This window comes from Macrobrachium rosenbergii, chromosome 52, assembly GCF_040412425.1.
Source record: "Macrobrachium rosenbergii isolate ZJJX-2024 chromosome 52, ASM4041242v1, whole genome shotgun sequence".
Taxonomy (NCBI): Eukaryota; Metazoa; Arthropoda; class Malacostraca; order Decapoda; family Palaemonidae; genus Macrobrachium; species Macrobrachium rosenbergii.
In genome coordinates this window covers 3,619,581-3,641,734 of record NC_089792.1, presented here as the reverse complement: position 1 = coordinate 3,641,734, position 22,154 = coordinate 3,619,581, and the positions used below count along the sequence as shown (strand labels likewise).

The following is a 22,154-nucleotide window of genomic DNA, read 5'->3' as shown; positions in this document are numbered from 1 at the left end:
TGTGTATATTGGGATTTTGTATCTATTTCTTCACAAAAAAAGTAAATAATTGGTTGATATTGCACTCCGCTCTATTGAATGTACAGAATAGCAATGTAATTTCTCTGTTAACCTTCTGGGTATAAATTGGAAAGTTTCGTTTCTTGTGTACTAATGTAACCATTTACGCAAAATACTGTCAGCATAACTGTCTGAAGTTGAGATTACTCTTAATACAAGCTTGGTATTAACCTACTCACAGTCAGAAATATTTTGGACATGTAACCGAGTAGTTTAATACAAGGGGATTTTGCTCCATTATACTTACTCTATGAAGCAGCACTATGAACAGAGGAACTTGGGCCTAGGATGCTATTTTGGCAAGTTTCATTTCAGCAAAACCATCTTCCATTTTTTTTTGAAAGCTATTGTGAAAAATTTCATTTTTGGCTGATAATTGCCATGACGAAAGAGTTAATAAAATTCATTTAGGTACGCGTGATTCCTCTTACACAAATGCATAATTATTCAAAGCAAACGCTATGGTTCAGTTCCTTTGTGCCATAGGCCTACTGCCATTTTTCCCCCCCTCTGAGAACTTGGTTCACAGCTACAGGCAATGTCTATAACCTCATGTGATTTAGTGCATTACTGATATAGTTATGTATTGTACTAACGCTTTTTTTTTAATAACTGCTTGATTTAATCGCTTGTATATGTTATTTTTACGCGCTGGTTTTTTTTTTACATTGAGAGGTGCCCCTCAATAGACTTTTCGTTAGACTGAATTTTGCTTTCGATGGCCACTACATCATCGGTTAGTATTTTCCAGACGCTTAACCCTCACTTTAATTTTTGCACCTCCTGCGCAGGAAGGTCCTAGTGGTATTTCATCTGTTTAACCCTGGCTGTTAGATTAGAAAGCTTTCTCTTTTACTTTCTCGTTTGTTACACTTTATAGAAAGGAAAAACGCCTGACCAGAATTCGTCCTTGAGGACTGGAACGGACGGTTTTCAGTCCACCTGTAGCGTCAATTCCCAGCGTTGTCACGATCTTTTCTTTCTTAATTTGCTTTGTTTTGTAGCCTGAGTTATACTGCAAGTCTTCCCATAAAATCCACCATCTTTTTTGCCCTTGCGAGCTTTGTATATGTTGTAATGTTGTAGTGGAATTCAAAATTTACAATTTTAAACTTAAGACATTGTTAACTACACTGTGTTGATGTGTCAATTTATAATAATCAGTGTAGGAACATTCCATTTGTCATTGGTGTTCTTTAAAAGTATACGTTATTCTGTTGGTTACTGTGGGCACTTTGCCCATTATATCAGTGGTATATCTGTTTCCTTACCTAAATGGGCATTTGTCACAAATTATAAACGGTATTCAGTTAATCGCATATTTCTAGAGAAACTGGGTAATCATGTATAAATATTTGTATGTCGATTGGCCATTGCATAATGATAGCCCATATGGACTTGAGGAATACCTGTTGTTCCATAGTCATTACAAAATTGAAGTCATGACACTAGTTTGTTAAAAGTATTAATGAGTTAACTATGTTAATTTTAGTGAGTTAACTATGTTAACTGTAATTGGTGATCAAACATACTCTAATATTTTAGCTGTTGTTGAAAAAACTCAAAGAACATCATTCTTTGTCTTTTGCACTTTCACTGAGTGCTCTCTGATATGTCCCTCTTCAAGGAAGGGTATTCCTCAAACCTTTTGAGATACTGGAACTTGGAAAAGATCATAAGATTGAACTGGTGACCTCCTCATGACCTGCGATCCGATATACCACAGATGGTACCAAAAATCTCTAGAGTGGCAGTGGTCAATTTTTTTTTTTTTTTATATTGTAGCCCTAGACAAGAATAATGTACTTTTTGTATTAGATTCAAAATGCAAGGAGTTTTTGTCATAACAACTAAGTGGTTTTCAGAGATAATGTTTTGTGTCTTGTAATCTTCCCTAAAAAATAATGATCAATGTGTTTCTGGTATTTACAAGCCATCTCTCCCGAATTCATGAAATTGAGCACGACTGTTTTTCAATCACTTCTAGACTTCTATACGAGGTCTTTTACTTGATGTTATTCAGAATTACTGGACTGAAATAAAAAATAAATATATTGCTAATATTTTGCCACCAATGGGCCAGGTGCTGAAGTTTTCGAGAGAAATGGCTGCAACTTTCTGATAAATTTATCCTTGTGTGTGGCTCTCGCCTCTTTCAGCTTTATAAATCCGTCGCTTCTGTTTGGGAATCCCACAAGAGCTTCACTTTCCACTGTAAATATCCTTTTTTGATACTTTTTCCGTGACCTTGAGAATGTGTTTGAACTAACTAATGCGATGTACTGTAGACTTGTCACTAACCACCAGATTTTGTCTAGTTAGGGAGATGAACGTTGCCATAACATCTGTCTTGTTCAGAGTCCTGTATCTTCTCAACCTGTAATAATTCAAGGTCATATACTACAGTAGTTGCATAACAACATCCACAGGTTTTTCTTACTCTTCTGTTTTGTGTCTCCATAGATTTCTCTAGCAGTACCTTTAGAATTTTTCTTAGCTCACTTCACTATGTAACAAACTGACTATCGCAGCCAGCAAATTATCATTTACTGGCCCTTCTAGTTTCCCTTTCATTTTTATGGCAGGCCTCCATGATTTACTCTTTTCATAATTTCCCTGTTTCATTGTATTCCCTGTCACATTTTGATCAGTCCTTCCTCATGTCTTCCTACATTCCTTGACCAATGACTTCGTCTCCCTGTCTTTAAAACCCTGGCTAGCCACTAACGTTGGCAATTCCTCCTAGCTAGTATCTTGCTGGTTAGGGCACTCCCTATACCTGTCCTCACCTCCTTGGCTGCTGGTGTGTTACAGACGAAGAAGGAGAAGAGGATGGCGAGGATCGACCTGTAGGAGCGCGCCCCCGCCGTATGTCACAAGACAGTACCGCCAGGAAAATCAAGCCATTGCCCCCGTTCTCCAGCTTTTTTATTTTCTCACACACCAACAGGTATGTTTGCGTGCTGCAGGCACTGGGCACATACACCCAAGCATAAATTCATCACTCTCAACATTATCCTCTATGCAAAGGGCGTTGCTTGGTGGAAGTCCGAGCGTTCGCTGAGGTCGCGTTTCGTTCAGTTGCTCAGATGGCGTTTGTATTGAACCAGTTAACACAGTTGCGTGGAGGAAGATCTTCGGAATGCGCCTCGAGCGATAGCTCAGACTTCCACAGCTCAGAGAAAACGAGGTTCGCCGTCGCGGCTGGTGGTGATGGGGTTTGACCCGTCACCCTCGAAGGAACGATGCAAGTTCCTTCTTCATGTGTACCATGTACAGGCTCCTGCTGTCTGAATTAATCCTTAAAGGTCGCATTTCCGCCGTTCTTTTTCTAGAAGGGGAGTACGAAGGCATAGAGGGTGAAGCAGGGGAAATGGTTCAAGGCCGAAGATCTCCCCAAAACGAAAGCAGTGCTACTAAACTACAGCCCATTCCAAAATACACCTCTTTCTTCATTTTTACTCATACGAACAGGTGATCTTAGACCCCTATCTCCTCTAAAATACTGCTACTTCTGTAACTACTGTATTATCTACCATATACTGCGTGTGCTGAAATGATGGGTGTTTCGTGTGGTAAACAATATACAGTTTTGAGGATGGAGATTTGACCAGCAGCATTGCCCCTCATGTTCTGTGTGTGGATACTGCTCAAAACATTGTATGCTTTTGTCTAGATCTTGCATTCATTCAAGGAAAACTGCTTGCGCTCATGACACACATTTTCAATGTTTATGGTCGCGACTGCATCTTGTGAGGAAAACTTTCCTAAGTATTTTTGGAAACAGGATTCTTCAAATCAGCTGTCATGAAAAATACTTTTGTTAAAAGCTGATAACTAATCTCCAGTTTTTTCATGGGTTGGTGGCCATGCTCAGAAGGCCAGCTTGCATCGTAGGACTGAAGCATCAGTGCCCAGAAACTAACTTTGTCCTTTTTTTGAAGATTAACTTGTAAAGTCAGTTCAGTAGTCACATTCATTTAAATGAAGATACCTCCCACTTACATATCTGTGGGTAGACCATTAGAATGTTAATGAACTTGGAATATTCTAAATCTTGAATGATTAACACAATCTGATTTTGGAGCTGTGGTCAGAATTGAACAGTCCTGTTCTCATGTATCATCCTTGTATGTTGATGATGAAAGTAAGTTTTGTAGCTAGTTTCCAAGAGCCATTGGCTGAATATATTTTCTTACAGGTGACTTGATATATCTTTGCACTGTACACAGATTTCTAGAGTATGTAAAGCTTTTTGTCCTGTAATGGAGCTTGGAGAAGTTGGTTGCTTAGATATGGTGCATTTTGGAAACTGTCCGAGATATGTTATTATGAAATAGCTTTGCTCTGAAAAAAAAAACTATCACTGAAGAGTATTGAGGCGTTTTCTGGAGTCAATTCTAGTAACTGTGATTACCATTTGAAAACAACACAAGCACTTGTTTTACTTCAGGTGGATTAGTAACGTCACTTGAACTTGATTATGGAAAATTCTGTACCCGATCTCAAAACTCTCCACATAAGCAGAAAGTATCCACACACAGATGAGCATAGGTGAGCACTCAAGAATAACAAATTTGCCACCAAGAAAGACTTGTGGCTTGATAACAGAAATCTTGAGAGAAATTTCTCTAAAAGTAGCTTTCTTTTATCCTTGCAAGTCATTCGTAGTGAATTCACTCTTTTCAAGTTGTACTGGTCTCTTCAAAGGTATGTCATGGTACTGAAATGCATTGGTTGGCCTGTTGAAGAGTTTGCTTTTGGGTGTAAAATACTTGTTAAAATGGGCAGTTTCATACACTTGAATTTGTTTTCTGTCGTTTTGATTGTGACTGAGAAGTGGTTATATTTTTCGTTTCACTTCATTCAAATCATAGTTGATAACTATCTAGAAGCCACTTTGAGTGTCACCTTAATTTCCTTGTGACGAAAAGTATACAGTACCCCAGTGATGCGGTTACTCAGTAAAGGTCGTACTATAAATTTACTTCTTGGAATAACTTTCATAAAAGTAAACTGCCTTCAGCCTGTTCAGATTATATGTGTTACTGCTTCAATGACGAATTTATTAAGACTCGTTGCAGGAGAGTAGTCACGAATTCTAAAAAAAAATTTCAGGCAGTAAAAACCACCTGGTGACACTGCTGAGAATTTTTTTGAAAATCAAAACTTTGAACTAATGTATGTCAAAATTTTTTTTTTTTTTTAAGAAAGAAGGAATTCAACCAATGCTTTTAAGAGATGACAGGAGAAGGACCAAAATTAATAAGTTTGTAGGACTCGGTTATCATCCATCATTTCTTGTCTTGGTATAGAACTATTCGTGGGTGCTGCCGGTTGTACTCATTGGGCATTGTGCCAATGTCGTAGATTAGTCCTTCTGCCTTCAGTGTGGATTCCACCCAGTAGGCTATTCCATCTTCATATTTTTTCGCCAAAAGAAAATATGCATAGCATCCTCTGCTATGGTGACATGAACTTTTGACAAAAATTCGAAATCACCTTGAACTTGCATAAAAAAAATACACCACTTAAACTATCTCATTCATTATTACTCTCTGCCACACTGGCTCACTTTGTATAGTATCCATAGCAGACCTCATAGAGAGGACTATGTAATTTAATTTTGGAAGAATTTATCATGATCTGTGCACACAAATGATTTTTCAAAATAGGAACACTGATTCTGCTCAGCTGTTCATTTTGGAAAATTGATCCACTGACTCACCAGATTCAAGATGAAATATTTGAAAATAATTTCAATAAACCTCTCCTGAGGGGGGTTGGTCTGATTCACTCTACTAGAGACTGCAAACTGTAACTGTTAATACGTGATTGTTGAAGAATGACATTAGATAGAAGCACTCTTAATGTAGATATGCCTTTGACCAAGGGTCCTGCTGTACCCTGGAGTTCAGTGAACCAGACCCCATACCTTACTCTGCTCTGTGACGGCAGACTTTTCACCTTACAACATGTGGGCCGAATTAGGACACGTTTTTGGGAACACCTGTACTTTGTCTGCCTTTCATTACTACAGTTTAACTTGTCATTTTTCTATTATATTACAAATTGTGGCAACTTGTTACAAGTTGTGAGAAGACAAAGAATATGCAATGATTAATGGTGTTACTCTTACAGATAATAACTACCTTTTTTAGCTGTAGTGGTAAAATATGGTTGATAAACCCCACGAACTGTTCCCCCTAAGATTTTGTATATCTAAACCATTTGTGCAGTGTTCACTATACGACGGTGTTAAATCTATATTTGATATTTTCATCTGGATAAAATTAAGAAATTTGACTATAAAGAGCCACTGTAAGTTGTATCTGAGTAATTTGATAGGAGTATTCTGTGTGTTGCATCTAGATAGTCTTTAGAACTCATACTTGGTGCAGACTTAAAGAATGTAAACTGCCCTTCACCTCCTCCATACAACCAGAGCTTAATGTATTAGGTGACTTTACTTTTAGACCTTGTATTTACAGGCACAGTGTTTTAAAAGCAAGTAAGCCTAGTAACATGCTAAAAGATAATGCAAAGAGAAGAACATCTGCTTCCTTTCTATTTATCAAATGGGAATGTTCCTTTGTGTGTGGTGGGAACATCTAGCTAGCAAAGTATTTTTCTTGAGCAGATACAGAAGAGCAGGAGGAGGCCAGGATAGGTCAAGCACCAAGGTTCTGGTGGCTGACAGGATCATTATATACTGGACATTGATTGCAAGTCTTTGGAAAAATTCTAGTTTTTCTCACTTACAAGTCTCTGGAATTCTCTTGTGGCTTTTAAAAGTTACATGCTTAGTCGACAAACATTTTTTTTACGAATATGAAGTAGTCATAGCTTAAAAACATAAATCATCATTAATCATTCAGAGAATTTAAAGATTAACATTACTGCAGAGGAAGATATTGAGATTTTTTTTTTATTCTTTTTGAAGTCTTTTGTGTTCATTTTACTTGAAGTTTTTAACTTTCACTGCTATTTTCTCGTTTTGAGAGGAAGGATTTCTAATTGATTTACTAGTCAAATATTGTCTCCAAGGGATATTTTATGAGTCACTCCAAGATTTATAAATCCTTAACCACATGTTAATATTGTCTCTTTATGGTAGATCTAAAGTGCTCTTTAGATTTTTAGCTTGACATTCTTACGAATTTTGACACCATTGTTAGTTTCGCGTCAGATGAAAATATCAAAATGGTTATTTGTAGAACCTAAGGAAAAAAATGTTCCCGAGAATGGAAGCCAGTTTGTGCTTTCATGCTCTTAAATAAACTGCTCCCCTTAAGAAAAATCCCAGCATCTTTCAGCTATAAGCAGACACAGGAAATTCTTTGTCTTCATTTTAGAGCCTTTGTTTAAGAAGACTACGAAAGTCATCATTTTGCTCCTTGTTCTCCTTGCAAAGGATTTATTTTCATCACCAGAAAGAGTGGTATACCCTCCAGATTGCAATTGAAAAACAACATTAGTAGATGTTGGAGTTAATAATAGCGTCATCACATACTATCAGAAGGTTGTATGTAGAGCCTCTGAGTGGTTTGGCTGTGATATCCTTACTGGATAAGCACTTCGACTGAAAGTGCCCCCCAAGGGATTTGTCGATGGACATTTCCAGATTAAAAAAAATTCATTCGAGGCATACTTACAAAAGGATCCAGGGCTGGGAACCTTCGCTCTCCAGTTCCTGAGGAACGCAGGAGAGCCAAGGTCCTCACTCCCTGGATCCAGTGTCAAGATGGAAATTGTACATACATTTTGACGTAGTGTGTTGTCCTTCTAGCTTTCCTAGAAACACCTTACTTAGTTCCTGTGCCAGATATAAGGAATTTTTATGACAGCCTCAGTGTATGTTTTTTTTGAACTGTTAAGGAGATCATATGCTGAATTGACTCTCACCTAGTGTAGAAAATGGTAATGTCGCACTAGTGCTTGCTGTAGTTGTAAACGTGATTTAATGAATTTAGCAGTAGCACTAATTTTGTTATCAGGTATGTAAGTATTTTTCTGCATTTTGTTTCATGTGGTTGATGCCTGCCATTAGTTTTAGTAGGGATCAGAATTCAGTGTTAATGACATTTTCATCATGTTGATTAGCTATGGAGCTCTTGAAAAAAAATAGTAAATTGACACAAGAATGTCTTTTCTCTGCAAAAAAAGTCTTGATATAACTAAAATGAATAGGATCTTCAGACTGTCATTATAGGGGTGTATAATTTCTGAAAAAAATATTTTCAAACTGTTATATTGATTGTTTTCATAAGGTTAATGATATATGTATATCTTAAAAGGGCCATGGTTAAAAAGTGGAATGACAAACCTCAGGAATACTGTAGTTTAAAAGAGTCTATTCAAAGAAAATTTGATTCCTGTCATGGTTAATGTACTTTCAGGATGGCAGCAGAAGATTTTATGTAGTTGGTAACTAACCTTCATAAGTTTTATGTTGAACAGCGTTTTAGTGATTACTTGTGATTCTACCGTAAAATTGTCTTACTGAAAGAGTTCTTCATTGACATAGGCAGATACGATGAAGGTTTCAAATGAACTTCATGGAATTTTGTTAATATTGTTATTTTGTATAGTGATTTTATTGATAATGATTCGAGACACAGTTACGGAAGTACAAGGGCATTGTCTATATTTGCTCTGATTTAATGGCATCCAGTAATCCCCTTACATGTGAGTATCCAAGTGCAAAAATGTATACTGACCCAGCTTCATGTTGAAAAGGCGTCAGATATCATTAGTTGATCTTGTTTACTGCTGAGCAAACGTTTTTATTTCTAGTATAAATATTTACGAAGCTGAAACAGGAACAGGAACTATTTCCCAAGATCTAGAAGCTATCAGTTGAAAGCACTCATTAACCAGGGTGAAAACCTTGAGAAAAAACGACACCTTATTAACAGTGAGCAAGGACACCCAAGGCATTGAATAATAGTTTTTCCATGGAGATCTTATGCCCATATCTAACGATAGCTTTCCAATAATTCACGCCCTTGCAACAGGAGTTTACCAGCTAATGATAAGAATACCAATTCAGGTTTTGCCATTTTGTGTAAGGTGCACCAGACCTGACAGCTCTGAAAGCATTTGACATTCAGCTCAGTTTCATAGCTTGCTTGTCAGAAAAGCTCCTCTGACTCTAACACGTCTTATGTTTATCACAAAAGAAAGCAGGAGATGTTCTATAAAAACTGTCTGAGATTAATTCTGCTACTGTGTAAGAAAACACTGCTTCTGCTGTGGCATCCTCCAGTGGGTTCTCTTGCCAATCCATTGGTAAGGTACGTTGATTATTTCTCTAAATAATTATTATTCAGATGATGAGAGCAAAAGTTTAGCAACAAAGATTTTAGGCACAGAAGCTAAAACTTTTGTTATTCAAAAGTCTTTAAATTTTCGACTAATGACCACATGTGGTAACACAATCCTCCCAAACAAAACGGATCTAGGTGAGAATTTCCACGATATTTTTTGTAATATAGACCAAAAGAAGAACTAAACAACTGTATTGTAATAAACAGGGAAGTCTGGAGGAACACTGATGACATCAAAGATAAACATATTATCTTAAAATGAATTGGCTTCTTTTTAATCTGCCATAGTCAGAGGTAACACTGATGCCTGCAAGAACAGATTCTTGATTTGGAGACATGGAACTGCAATGTAGGCAGGTTCCGAGAATCTAATCATGTTTTGTACCCTGCAGCCTTATATCTTCTGGTAAGACTCTTGATTTTTCGTTGAATTCTGCCTTGCAGCAAGTTTTTTCTCGTCAGATCATTAATGTCAGTACTATCAAATCTTGTACCTGTGATTTTGTATGTTATTTGAAATCCCTCCATCTCGTCAAAATATTTTTAAAAATATTTTTTAAGAAGTGAGGAGGGAAAATTGTTACCACAAAGTGCCGATGATCATTACATGAGCTAATCTGTAGTGCTGCATTTTGGTCTTAATAGTCTTAATGTAAATTAAGCCATGGGACAAGACAATTGTGATTTGTCTATCACAAACTATTGTCAAACCTTTTGGTGGCTCGTCATAGCCTAACCACACATCACTTGGAAGTCATTCAGAGAAAATACAAATTGTATTTTAGAAAAAGACCTGAAGTCATTCAGAGAAAGTACAAATTCTCTGCTGGAAAAAGACCAGAAGTCACTCAGAGAAAATACAAATTCTGTGCTGGAAAAAGACCAGAAGTCATTCAGAGAAAGTACAAATTCTGTGCTGGAAAAAGACCAGAAGTCACTCAGAGAAAATACAAATTCTGTGCTGGAAAAAGACCAGAAGTCACTCAGAGAAAATACAAATTCTGTGCTGGAAAAGACCAGCTGGAATCTTGAGTACTGATCTCCAGTTGACATAACCCGAGTAAAGGAATAGATTCATTCTCACATTTTTCTTTCTCGGCATCAGTATATACATATGAGTTCGTGTAATTTTGCCAAGAGAAAAATAGGTTTCTTTTGCCAGTCATGTTTAAGAAACTTAGAGTCCTTGACTGAATGTACAATGACACCCTGAGAATTTCTCTCACCCCAGTGATCCATACCCAAAATAAAAGACAGTTAGCTTAGGTACTCCTTCCCAACACACGAAAGATACGTTATTCCCCAAAATCAAGAATCAAAAAGATTTGTTATTGGCCCTCAGAATCTGTTCACTTTTAACGTTGCGAAAGAGCCCCTTTCATTTCATGTAATCATGTATAAAATAGTGTTGTTCGTGATAAATCCACTTAAACACTTGTCCTAAGATGTGACCTACAAGACTTAATTTAGTCAGTGATTGGTCGTGGATAAACTTTTGTGTTAAGTGGGGGCTTAGCATTATAAAACATTAGAAGATAAATAAACAGATGACATGTATTGAAGACTCGCTCACCAATGTATTTTTCAGTGATTTGAAATTTTAAGTTTCTAGTGTGTTTGCAGATATTTCTACAGTGATGATGATAGCTAAATCTACTTAGAAAGTTGTCTTGAAATATTTTGGGCATTAAAAAGGTTTTCTATGAATTGATCAAACTTTGAATTGGGAGCTTGAGTCTTCATGACATGTCTATAGCACTCATACACTTACGATGAGACAATAGGCAAGTGGTCATGAAGTAGAAGCTTATATATTTTTTGCTACGTCTAGCCTCTCCTTGTGCATCATATTAGAGGTGATTTGGTGTTATTTGTAGGACTTCGACATTTTTTCTCTAGATTAGACTTGGGTGGCAAAAGTGAAGACTCTGTCTCGAGTATTCCCTTACAAATGTCACCAAATGTTAGCATTTGTGTAATGTCTGCCTCGTGCCCAGTTTATGCTTACAAGGCGTATACGATTTTTCCATGCCTTCTTTTTTATCAGCAGTGAGAGTTCCTATTTTTCATGCATCTGTGTCATCATTGCTTCCTCTTTTTGAAAGAAGATTATTCAACTTACTCAGATTAATCACTCGTCTCTTAATTAGGTCTGCAAATCACAGACTTTTGTTTTTCCAGTTGCAGGACATCGCCCAATTTATATTTCATTCACGAATATTGCCCTCCCCTCCGCCCCCCCGTCCAACCGAAGAAGGTTCCACCGCGAAATCGATTCCAGTATAAACCAGAGGCATCCTGCCATTCATTTATTTCTACCCCCAACCCCCAATAGATTAGTTGACGAGCTATTCAGAAATCATATTGTTTTCCCTCCACATGTTTGGCTCTCTACTTTAAGCTACACCGGTTAATCTTGCAAAGTGCCCTGCAATGTTGCAAATCTCTTCGGTTATAGATTCTACCGTCCGGGCAACGTGAGGAGAAGCTTGTCTTTCACCCCTGAACAGATTACAATTCAAGTTCACTAAGGTTCTTAGGTTCCTCACCAGGTGGTTGCCTTAGGCCCCTCCCCAGATTCTGATTCTATATATATATATATATATATATATATATATATATATATATATATATATATATATATATATATCGTATAAATAATCTGTGGATTTTGCATAATGCTGGAGAAAACAGCCCTATTCAAAATCATAAAAATAGCATTGGTACTTTTCATTTCATCTTATTATTTATTTAGCTTCACGAGTTTCATTTTGCAGTCTTAGATTACTGAATGATTCATTCATAAACCTTGACAGATATATTAAAGTGAATATTTCTCATGGTTAGACCATTAGACCATTAGTGACAGGGCTAAAAAAAGAGTGTTAGTTTATCCAAGTGTCACACTGAAAACTCCTACTTAGTATGCTTACATCTGCAGTGAACGACACCAAACTGCTGCTTTTTTTCCCCCCGAATTTTAAAACGATGTCCTTTGATTTCCGAACAGATTTCGCGTCTTTTGTCACTGGGTGTGTAATCACAGCCTCTTCAGTAACATCATCTTGGTTTGCATTCTCATCTCGTCCGGCATGTTGGCGGCCGAGGACCCTCTTCGCTCCGACTCCCAGCGTAATACCGTGAGTTTAGAAGAGATTTCAATCCTTAAGAGTTTTCTCAACACAAATGCAAGTGTGAATGTTGGCTGGGCTTCGTTCCTCAAGAGTATTTCCCAACTTAAATGCAAGTGTGAATGTTTGCTTGGCTCCGTTCTCCAGTATTTCCCAACGTAAATGCAAGTGTGAATGTTGGCTGGGCTTCGTTCCCCAAGAGTTTATTTCCCAACTTAAATGCAAGTGTGAACGTTGGCTGGTCTTCCTCAAGAGTTTGTCTCCTAAAGCAAATGCAGGTGTGAAAGTTTCCTAGGCTTAATTTCCAAAAACTTAACTTTGTTCAGTAACTGCTTGTCGGAAGAAAATGAGTCCTTTTTCTTAAATTATCAAATCAAATTAATTTTATAACAAAGATAAAACTTCTAACAAAGATTACAGAAGCACGAGATTGTAAGTTGATCATTGCCGTAGAAGCGAAGAAGAAAGGTTTGAGCAACAATTGTTAAAAGACGAAGAAAATTTCGAAATGTAATATGTTTTTAATTTATATACTTTTTCAGATGAACTAACTTATTTAACAGTGAGAATGTAAGTTAACGCTGCTTTAGAGGCTCAGATAGAATATTTTAACAGCTAGTGGTGATATTCCCTTAACAATTCTGTTATTTATATGAGGTTTGTCCCATTTTACTCGAATGCGAACGACTTTTGAATATTATTTCTGTGTCATCTGGTTCATTATCATTTCATTTTAAACCACTGTGCAGTTCTAATATATATTTTTCTCATGCGACAATTGTCATGCAGCAGTTGTGTGGTCATCCTATTGTGGGGTCATCCTGCTGTGAGGTCACCCTGTGTAAAATGACTTTACATGACCTAAGCTGATCCAAAGAAACCTTACCCTTCTCCCCTCCCCTCAATTTGTAACTAAGTTAAAAGGAATTGTTTTTATGACTCATTTTACATTTCTGTGTCGATGTAGTTTTAGTTGTAAGATGTTTATGCTGTTTGTAACAAGAGACAGCGATACCTGCTTGCACTAGCGGATCCAGGGGCGGGGGCACCTGGGCACGTCCCTCCCCCATGAAAAATAATGACAAAATAATAATATTGAAGATTTAGGCAATGATCAAGGTGAGTAAAGACTTCGGATAATAACTACTGGATTCTAAATAAAATGCATGTATTATCCTTCTCTCTCTCTCTCTCTCTCTCTCTCTCTCTCTCTCTCTCTCTCTCTCTCTCTCTCTTTGTATATTTGTACAGTGTAGATGTATGTATGTATATATATATTTATGTATATATATATTTATATATATTTATATATACATGTACATATATATATGTATACATATGTATGTATGTACTGTATATACATATATATATATAATATGGAAATTGGTAACCCCCATGAAATTTTTCTGGATCCGCTAGTGCCTGCTCGAACCTAACTCAATAAAATGTTAATAATGCCATTAAAGACCTTGCGTCGAACCAGCGACCCACCTAACGAGTCTGCTTGCAGATCCTGAACTACTTCGACATTTTCTTCACTTCGGTGTTCACGGTGGAGATCTGCCTGAAGGTGACGGCCTACGGCTTCGTCCTGCATCCGGGAGCCTTCCTCCGCTCGGCCTTCAACTGTCTCGATCTCTTGGTCGTGGCCGTGTCTCTGATCTCTTTCTCTTTCAAGTGAGTCGATGGCAATGTCGTTCGTTCGTTTCCACTCCCTCGAAGACACCCTGTTGCCTTCTTCCTGTGTATGTATGTACGAGTGTGTTGATGTATGTGTACTGCTGCCTCTACAGCAGGCTTGCCAACTACCTGATCTAGAAATCCGGGAGATCGGACACACTGTATATATGTATATATATACTGTATATATATATATATATATATATATATATATATATATATATATATATATATATATATAATGTATATATATATATATATATATATATATATATATATATATTATATATATATATGTATGTATTTTACACTTTTTCTTTGGTCCATTGCTAACAATTTCTTCAAAAATGAAAATTCCATTTTACTTAAAACATAATATTTTTCTAAAATACCGGGAGGTTTTGAAGCCATTTTGGGAGACGGGAGAATCTACAGGAATACAGGGAAATACCATTGAATCCAGGGGGGTTGGCAAGCCTACTCTACAGTATTCTTGTACCGGTATCATGTCGTGTGATTCTTTCAATTTCTGAGTCCCAAGACCCTTTCAGACTTTTCTCTTCCAGTTGTATTTTTTCTGTGATGAAAAAACTTTCACATCTATTTTTAATGAAGTAATAATTGTTTTTTTCATGACTCTGTTCAAAGATGAACCTTTCATTTTTCATAAGTGAGAAAATAGTTACAGAAATTTTTTTATATTCAGTGCCCTACGTAAATTCTATGTTTGAGTTCTTCAGAACTGTCTAGAGCTAATATTGTGAGCATTAAAGCCCTGTATATGTGATGTTGTGATGCCGTGTGTTGTGAATGGGAAGACTTAGTAATATATTGGATTGGATGACCGTACAAATGTTCTTAAAAAAAAAAACTGTTCCCCTTTTCCTCTGTTCCCTGATTGATTTAGAACCACCCTTTATCAATGTTGTAACAATTATTTTTTTTATTCTTTCTCTCTGGATTGATGTTCTCTCTATTTACAAAAGATGGAACTTTTTCTTTTTCTTTGCCACATGTAAGTGGAAAAGTTGTAGAAGTCTGACTCTCCGACTTTTCTCAATATTTATGGCTCATTATGTACTAGAAATGATATACCCTTGTTCCCTATATAGAGTTCTGTGGAGGATGAAAGTTTTCTGCGTCATGTCATTCTCAGTCTGTTTATATATTACTAAATACTATTATATTTTTCCTTAACATTTTCGTTCCTTGATAAGTTTTCTGGATGTCTCTCCTTCTTCGTCTGTGAAAGACGTGACAGAAGAGTCATCGTCTTGTGCATTCATAAATTTTTATCCTCACATGGTTGTCAAAATGAACCTTCTGGTTACTGGGACATGGCTAAGTGATGGACAATCTGTGATGCGTCTAGATGTTGTATTTTAAATCCGTGCGTAGAGGTTGGTCAAAGATTTGATGGCTGACAAATGTATCAACCTTTGACATGAAGGTTTTTTAAGGTAACGAAAAAGTTCACGTCGGGAAGGACTTATTTCAATGCATTTTGGCTCAAAGTCTCTTATCACACTCTTACCAGATGTGCTTGGAATTTAACTTTGTTTTCGTTGGTGGAAACGATGACGATTGGGAATTGAAAACAAGAATACCTGTAAATGAGACTAATTAAGGATTGAAGTGGCAGACAACTCATGTAGTTTTCCACTCTGAAAAATCGTCAGAAACTAAATTGCGTTTGATGTAATGATGCAAAGGAAGGATGTCCTAATGTCAGTAGTAAATTATCGTTTGAAGATGTCTGATAATAATTAATGAATATAACTCAAGTAATGTGCTGGTCCCCATGATTGGGTTTCTGTAAGGTAATGATTTACTTATGTGATTTTTATGCATAATTAGGCTACACGAAGTTAGACGCCTGTCTCTGTGTATTGAAGGATTTCGTGTTATAGACTTATCAGAATCTCTTTCCTTAATTATCTTCTGTATATCGAGGTAATGAAAAACTGAAGACTATGAGAAATATTAAGAGTGAGTGAAGAAGAACCGGCTAGTTATTTGGAGATATTCACTGAGCAGTGACAGAAAGGAAAGAAAAATTGCTTTTGATAGATTCTGTCTACATTCTTAAGCTCTGTGTAACATCTCATAGCATAAAAGTATCGAGATATTGACATTCTTGTAATAAAATGACTCCGGAGTATTGCCATGCAAAACCCAAGTAATAATACTACAAAGTTCATTGTCACAATATACCTCCTCGATTGTATGTGGTCATTTGGTAAAAGAGCGGTCGACGCTATACCCGTTTTACTTGTATGCATTTGAAATGTTGTCATTATCCAAGTTAAATGGTTTTCTTAACATTTTCTCAGATTAGAGAGTACTATAATCAGGCAGTTGTTTACAAAAGGATTCCCGGTTATTTTAGACTTTAGAGTTGATTTTTCCGTATGCTGGAGTTATAATAATCCAGCAGTTGGTGAACATTTACTCTTTTTCAACATCCCGAGTTAATCAAAGTCTCATCCGCGTCCTGACCACGAGATTCTCTCGCCACAGGACTTGTCGTGATCCCGATCGACTAACTTTGTGAGATGAATGTGATTTGTGGCACCCCGCGCGATTCGGCACAGAGTCTTTTATACTTGCCATTATGACACACATCATTCAGTACAGCTGAAAGGACATCTGAACACATCCTCCCTGCAATCACAGACCGAGTTACTTTTTCCCCCTTTCAATGATTGTTTTGTTCCCAGTGGAAATATCTCATAAAGTCAGACAGGTATTCAAGAAATCCTCTTCCCTAAAGGCCGCCACTAACACTCAGTTTTACCTGCGCAGTTATGCCTGCACGGTCGGCCTGTGCAGGCAAAACTGAGACCACTAACGTTCAGTTGTACCTGCGCAGTTATGCCTGTACAGTCGGCCTGTGCAGGCAGAACTGAACTCACTAACGTTCAGTTATACCTGCGCAGTTATGCCTGGTCGAATGTGCAGGCAAAGCTAAACCCACTAACGTTCAGTTATGCCTGTACAGGCAAAACTGAACGGTAGTGGGTTCAGTTTTGCCTGTATAGCTGACTGTGCAGGCATAACTGGCCGACTGTGCAGGCAAAACTGAACCCAGTAACGTTCAGTTAAACCTGCGCAGTTATGCCTGTACAGGCAAAACTGAACGGTAGCGGGTTCAGTTTTGCCTGCATGGGCTGAATGTGCAGGCAAAACTGAACCCACTAACGTTCAGTTAAGCCTGCGCAGGCAAAACTGAACGGTCGTGGGTTCAGTTTTGCCTGCACAGGCCGACTGTGCAGGCACAACTGCGCTGGTATAACTGAACGTCAGTGGCGGCCTTAGAAGCTTTTATTTTATCCATCACAGACTTCAAAATCACTTAACGAAACCATGTCCACGAACTGGTCGATCAATAGCATTTGATTTCTCTCCATGTCAACCAGTTGTTTCCGTGACGACAGCAGCAGAGTCCAACTCCTCCTCCATTCGTGACGAATGAGGGCTGTTGTGATTTGAGTATTCCCTGTGTTAGACATGAAACCGAGCCACAAACTTACCCCCACCCCTCCCTGAAACTTTTATCATATATATATATATACCCTAGAGAGACCAAGAGATGCATATAGTATGCCTAACTGAATTTTTCATAGATTCCCAATCTCCCACAACCCCTGCCCTCAAATCCTGAGCTCTGCATAGAGGGGATGTTTTCCTTGTGTAATAGCTTCATATGCTAATTTTTTTTTTCAAACAGATCATTGATATGTTTAGACGTACAGCTCCAGTTGCTACATCTCTTTGATCCCTTAAGAATTTTTCAAAGTACTTTTTTTCTCTAGTGACATCAGTGGTTAGTTATATATATATATTAATTTTTTTTTTTACCAGACGCATCTGTTTTTTTTCCAGTATTGTTGTACATAAATCTTTTAATATATACAGCTGTTAGTGCCCTCCCAGTTTGCTATAATATGGTTATTAGAAGTGTACTGTTATCTTTCTATGACGATACTATGATACCCCTTTCTACTTTTGAATAGTGCTTGATGTGAGATGAATATATATATATATATATATATATATATATATATATATATATATATATATATATATATATATATATATATATATATATATATATATAATATGTGTATATATATATTTATATAAATATATATACATATATATATATATATATATATATATATATATATATATATAGATATATATATATATATATATATATATATATATATATATATATATATATATATATATATATATATATATATAATATTAGTAATTGACTTGCTGTTTTTCTGTCCAGAACGATAGAAATACTATTATTCTTTTACTATCCCAGCAACATACTCTTTACATTTGACTATTTTTACTACTGCATTTTCCAAATATTAGATCAATAGACTTGGCTCTCCCATTTCCATTAGATATTGTCACAAATCTTTTACACTTATGAATTTTCAAGTTCTTAGCTGCTTGCCATATATTATGATATTTTCCAAACTTGTCGAGGCGTCTGTAAGTAGAACTCTGGCCGTTGAAATGCAATTGACATTTTAAGAAATTGATTTTAGACGCATAGTGCAAGATATATATCTAGTTTTGTTCTGAGGAAGCGTTTGAGTTAGCTGCGTAGTCACGATAAGTCATTGTTTTAGTAGAGTATCTTTTTTGAGTTGGGTTGAATGACTTTTTTCAGTTACCACGCCTCTGAGTGTTTCAATGGTGGACTTGTACTGTAGACTTGGCGAACAGATTTTAAGTGGATGTCAAACATATGCCATGGTGTTTGTTAGTGGTGTCAATACTTAGAGTAATATACTGATTGTGTGAGGAATGGCCCTTTCTTCATTCTGTTTAATTCCTGCCTCTCACCTTTGCTCTTCCTGGTGTTTTACAGTAGCTGTAACTGGATCTGTAATCTGTAACCTAGTTCTGTATGTAGCGCGTTCTGTTGGCTTCCACACTTCTCGCCGAGGGACCGTGGTCGTCGTTCACGCCCTCGGGGGCATAGGAGAGTCTGGGCATAATGTATGTGGCTGCCTCAGGTCTCCTAAGGCCTTATGGCTTGAACGACGAAGATCCCGAGGTATTAATGACTATGGTTAGCTGATGATTGTGATGCCCAAATTTGAGTCATTCACTCGGGGTTACTTTGGGTTCTAAAAAAGTCTATGGAGAAGCTGAACAGATCTTGAAGTGAACGTAAAGTCTCGTATGTATGTTAATAAAAGATAAATGTTTATATTGAACTTGTTCATAGGAGAGTATTGCAATGTTTTTTATACGAGAAAAATGTGAAGACTTTAGAAGAAGCTGTGCTTAGATATGTTGGATTTTACTGGCTACATTATTCAGAGAAGATCAGTTATTTCATCAGAATTTTCAGTTTTCTGGTCACTTACCTTGTCGTTTATTTTAACTGGAAATCATATCTTAATAGCTAATGAATTTTTAAAAAATATATTGTAGAATTGACTTCAATATTGTTTCTCTTTGAACTATAGATCCAGTCACTTACCTTGTCGTTTATTTTAACTGGAAATCATATCTTAATGCCTAAGGAATTTAAAATCTGCAGTTGCAAAGTAAGACTGAATTATTTATGTGTTCATGCTGCACTCCAAGATCGTCCGACAAGGGACATCTTAAAAGATCTGAATATAGTCTTTGATTTATTCATTTCTCAGGGCTGAAACAGAGTTAAACTTTTGTTTTAAAGAATAAAAAAAAAAAAACTGTACAATCGTCACCTGACCTAGTCATGTCATACGAACTGGCATCTCACTGTATCTGCATTTTAATTGTTTTCTTTTTGTGTATAGTTTGTCGTTTAGTTCTGTATCTTAGTTAACTTGTCTGTGAACTTTGTTTCTGTTGATTTGTGTAGCTGGTGTCCTTTTCACTTACTACTACTACTACTTACTACAGATTAAGTTATCGAATAAGCTGTATACCATTTTTCCATTAACTTTGAACTCTCACTGGAAAATTTATTTTTTTCATTTATTCATAAGTTTTACTAATACTGCTTTTCATCTCTCTGTATAACCTAATCAAAACAACTCTTAAGATAAAAATAAAATAAAAAAAAAAGAAGGCGAATTGTTATTAATCTACTAATGTTCAGTTCCTATGAAGAGAAATTTTTGTCAGTGTTGCCAATTTAGATGTGCTGTCATTTATCTATATATTTTTTTCTCAGTCATTTCATAAAATCTCTATCCTCCCCAATGTGACTTGATACTTGAAATGTGTATCAGCGGAGGAGCATTGGTAAAAAGACACCAAATATCAATAAGAATGACATCGGCTGTTCTCATTCTATTAACTTGAATAGGCTGCACTATTAAGGACTCTTTTTATTATTTAAGTAGTGTTCTTTTTTTCATTAAGGAAAATCGAGGGTTTTTTTTCACACACGGATCGATGACACCTGACTCAAAACACTTGCTTGCATGAGCACGTTTAGATCCGCCACATTTATTTTCGACGAGGTCAACAACGAGCACCACACTGAGCGGGTTTCGTAAATAAGGTTGCACGTATTCTCGTAAGGGGAGTGGCGTCCTCAGTGCACCTCACGCGGCGAACTGTAGGCATTACTCAAGGTCCATTGCAGCGTCGCTTTCTTAGACCCCTAGCTGCGACCTCTTCCATTCCTTTTTACTGTACCCCCGTCCATACTCTCTTCCATCTTACTTTCCACTCTCTGCTAACGATTGTTTCAACATTATTCTCAGCGCTGAATCACCTCGTAGGTGCCAGCGCTTGGCCTTTGGCCTGAATTTTATAATCCGCTTTCAAGGGTTGCACATATTTTAACACCGTTATTCGTGGTAATAGAAAAGTAAGTTTTATATATATTTCCCCAAAGGGATTTTTTTGTGTGTGTTTATTCCACATAATTATACGAAAAGTAGTGAAAGTTAAAACTGACAACATTCATATCATCGTCATCCCCTTAGGGAGTAGTGCCGTCAGTGCACCTCACGGGGTGCACTGTAGGCATTACTAAAGGTTCTTTGCAGCGTCTCTTCCTTAGGCCCCTGGCTGCAACCCTTTTCATTCCTTTTTACTGTACCTCCATTTTTCATCATCTTTCTTCGATCTTGCTGTCCACCCTCTCCTAACAATTATTCCATAGTGCAACTGCGAGATTTTCCTCCTGTTACACCTTTCAGACTTACCTATCTCATTTTCCTTTCCAGCGCTGAATGGCCGCTTAGGTCCTAGCGCTTGGCCTTTGGCCTAATCTCTGCATTCCATTCCATTCCATATCATTGTCAGAATTATGACACGTGCGATTCAGTGTTGGTGCAAAGGTGAACGTAATTTAAGGGGCGTTGTTCATCCGTCGTGCAGAATTAACAGATTCATTTTCAGCGTGACCGAAATAGGTTCTTGTGGAAGGAGTCCTGACAACAACATATTATTCACGTACCCGTGATTCAGTTGTAAATGAAGTGCGCTTAATATTCATTCATGCAGACACCACGCTGCTCGCAAACGAGTTCCTTTCCGGACGCCCTTTGTATGTTGAATCGTTTGCCTATTTAAATACAGTGTGATATAAAATCAATCCTAAAACACGATGCATTGTACATACCGTACTGTATGTCAGAATAGGCGCGCAAAACAAAATTTGAACTCAAGGGTGGCAAAGGGGAGCGCTCTGAACACAATTTTAATTTGCGATCCCGTTTGTTCGTATCTGTGAGTGTTTGGAAGCCGAATGTTCGTAAGTAGGGTGGTGTCTCTGTACATTTCTTGTTCTTGTTTTTTCATAAATGTAGTCTTCATGCGTACTGGGGTAAATATAATCATACACTTTAACTGAGATCAAGTTTAAATATTATGATTTAACTGAGACTGTTCAAGTTATAATTCAGTGTCATAACTTTGTTACATGACAGAAACTCTTGATAGTGCAGCTTAGCGCCATGCTTGAAATTTG

General features: G+C 37.0%; 1 protein-coding gene across 1 annotated transcript in view; it reads left to right on the top strand.

Moving 5' to 3' along the window:
• LOC136833836 (muscle calcium channel subunit alpha-1-like) overlaps nt 1-22,154 on the top strand; it is a 698,390-nt gene that overhangs the window by 570,242 nt on the left and 105,994 nt on the right. Inside the window, 3 exon segments of the mRNA XM_067096136.1 lie at nt 2,875-3,010; nt 12,400-12,529; nt 14,031-14,197. Of these exon segments, the coding sequence (XP_066952237.1) occupies nt 2,875-3,010; nt 12,400-12,529; nt 14,031-14,197 (433 nt within the window).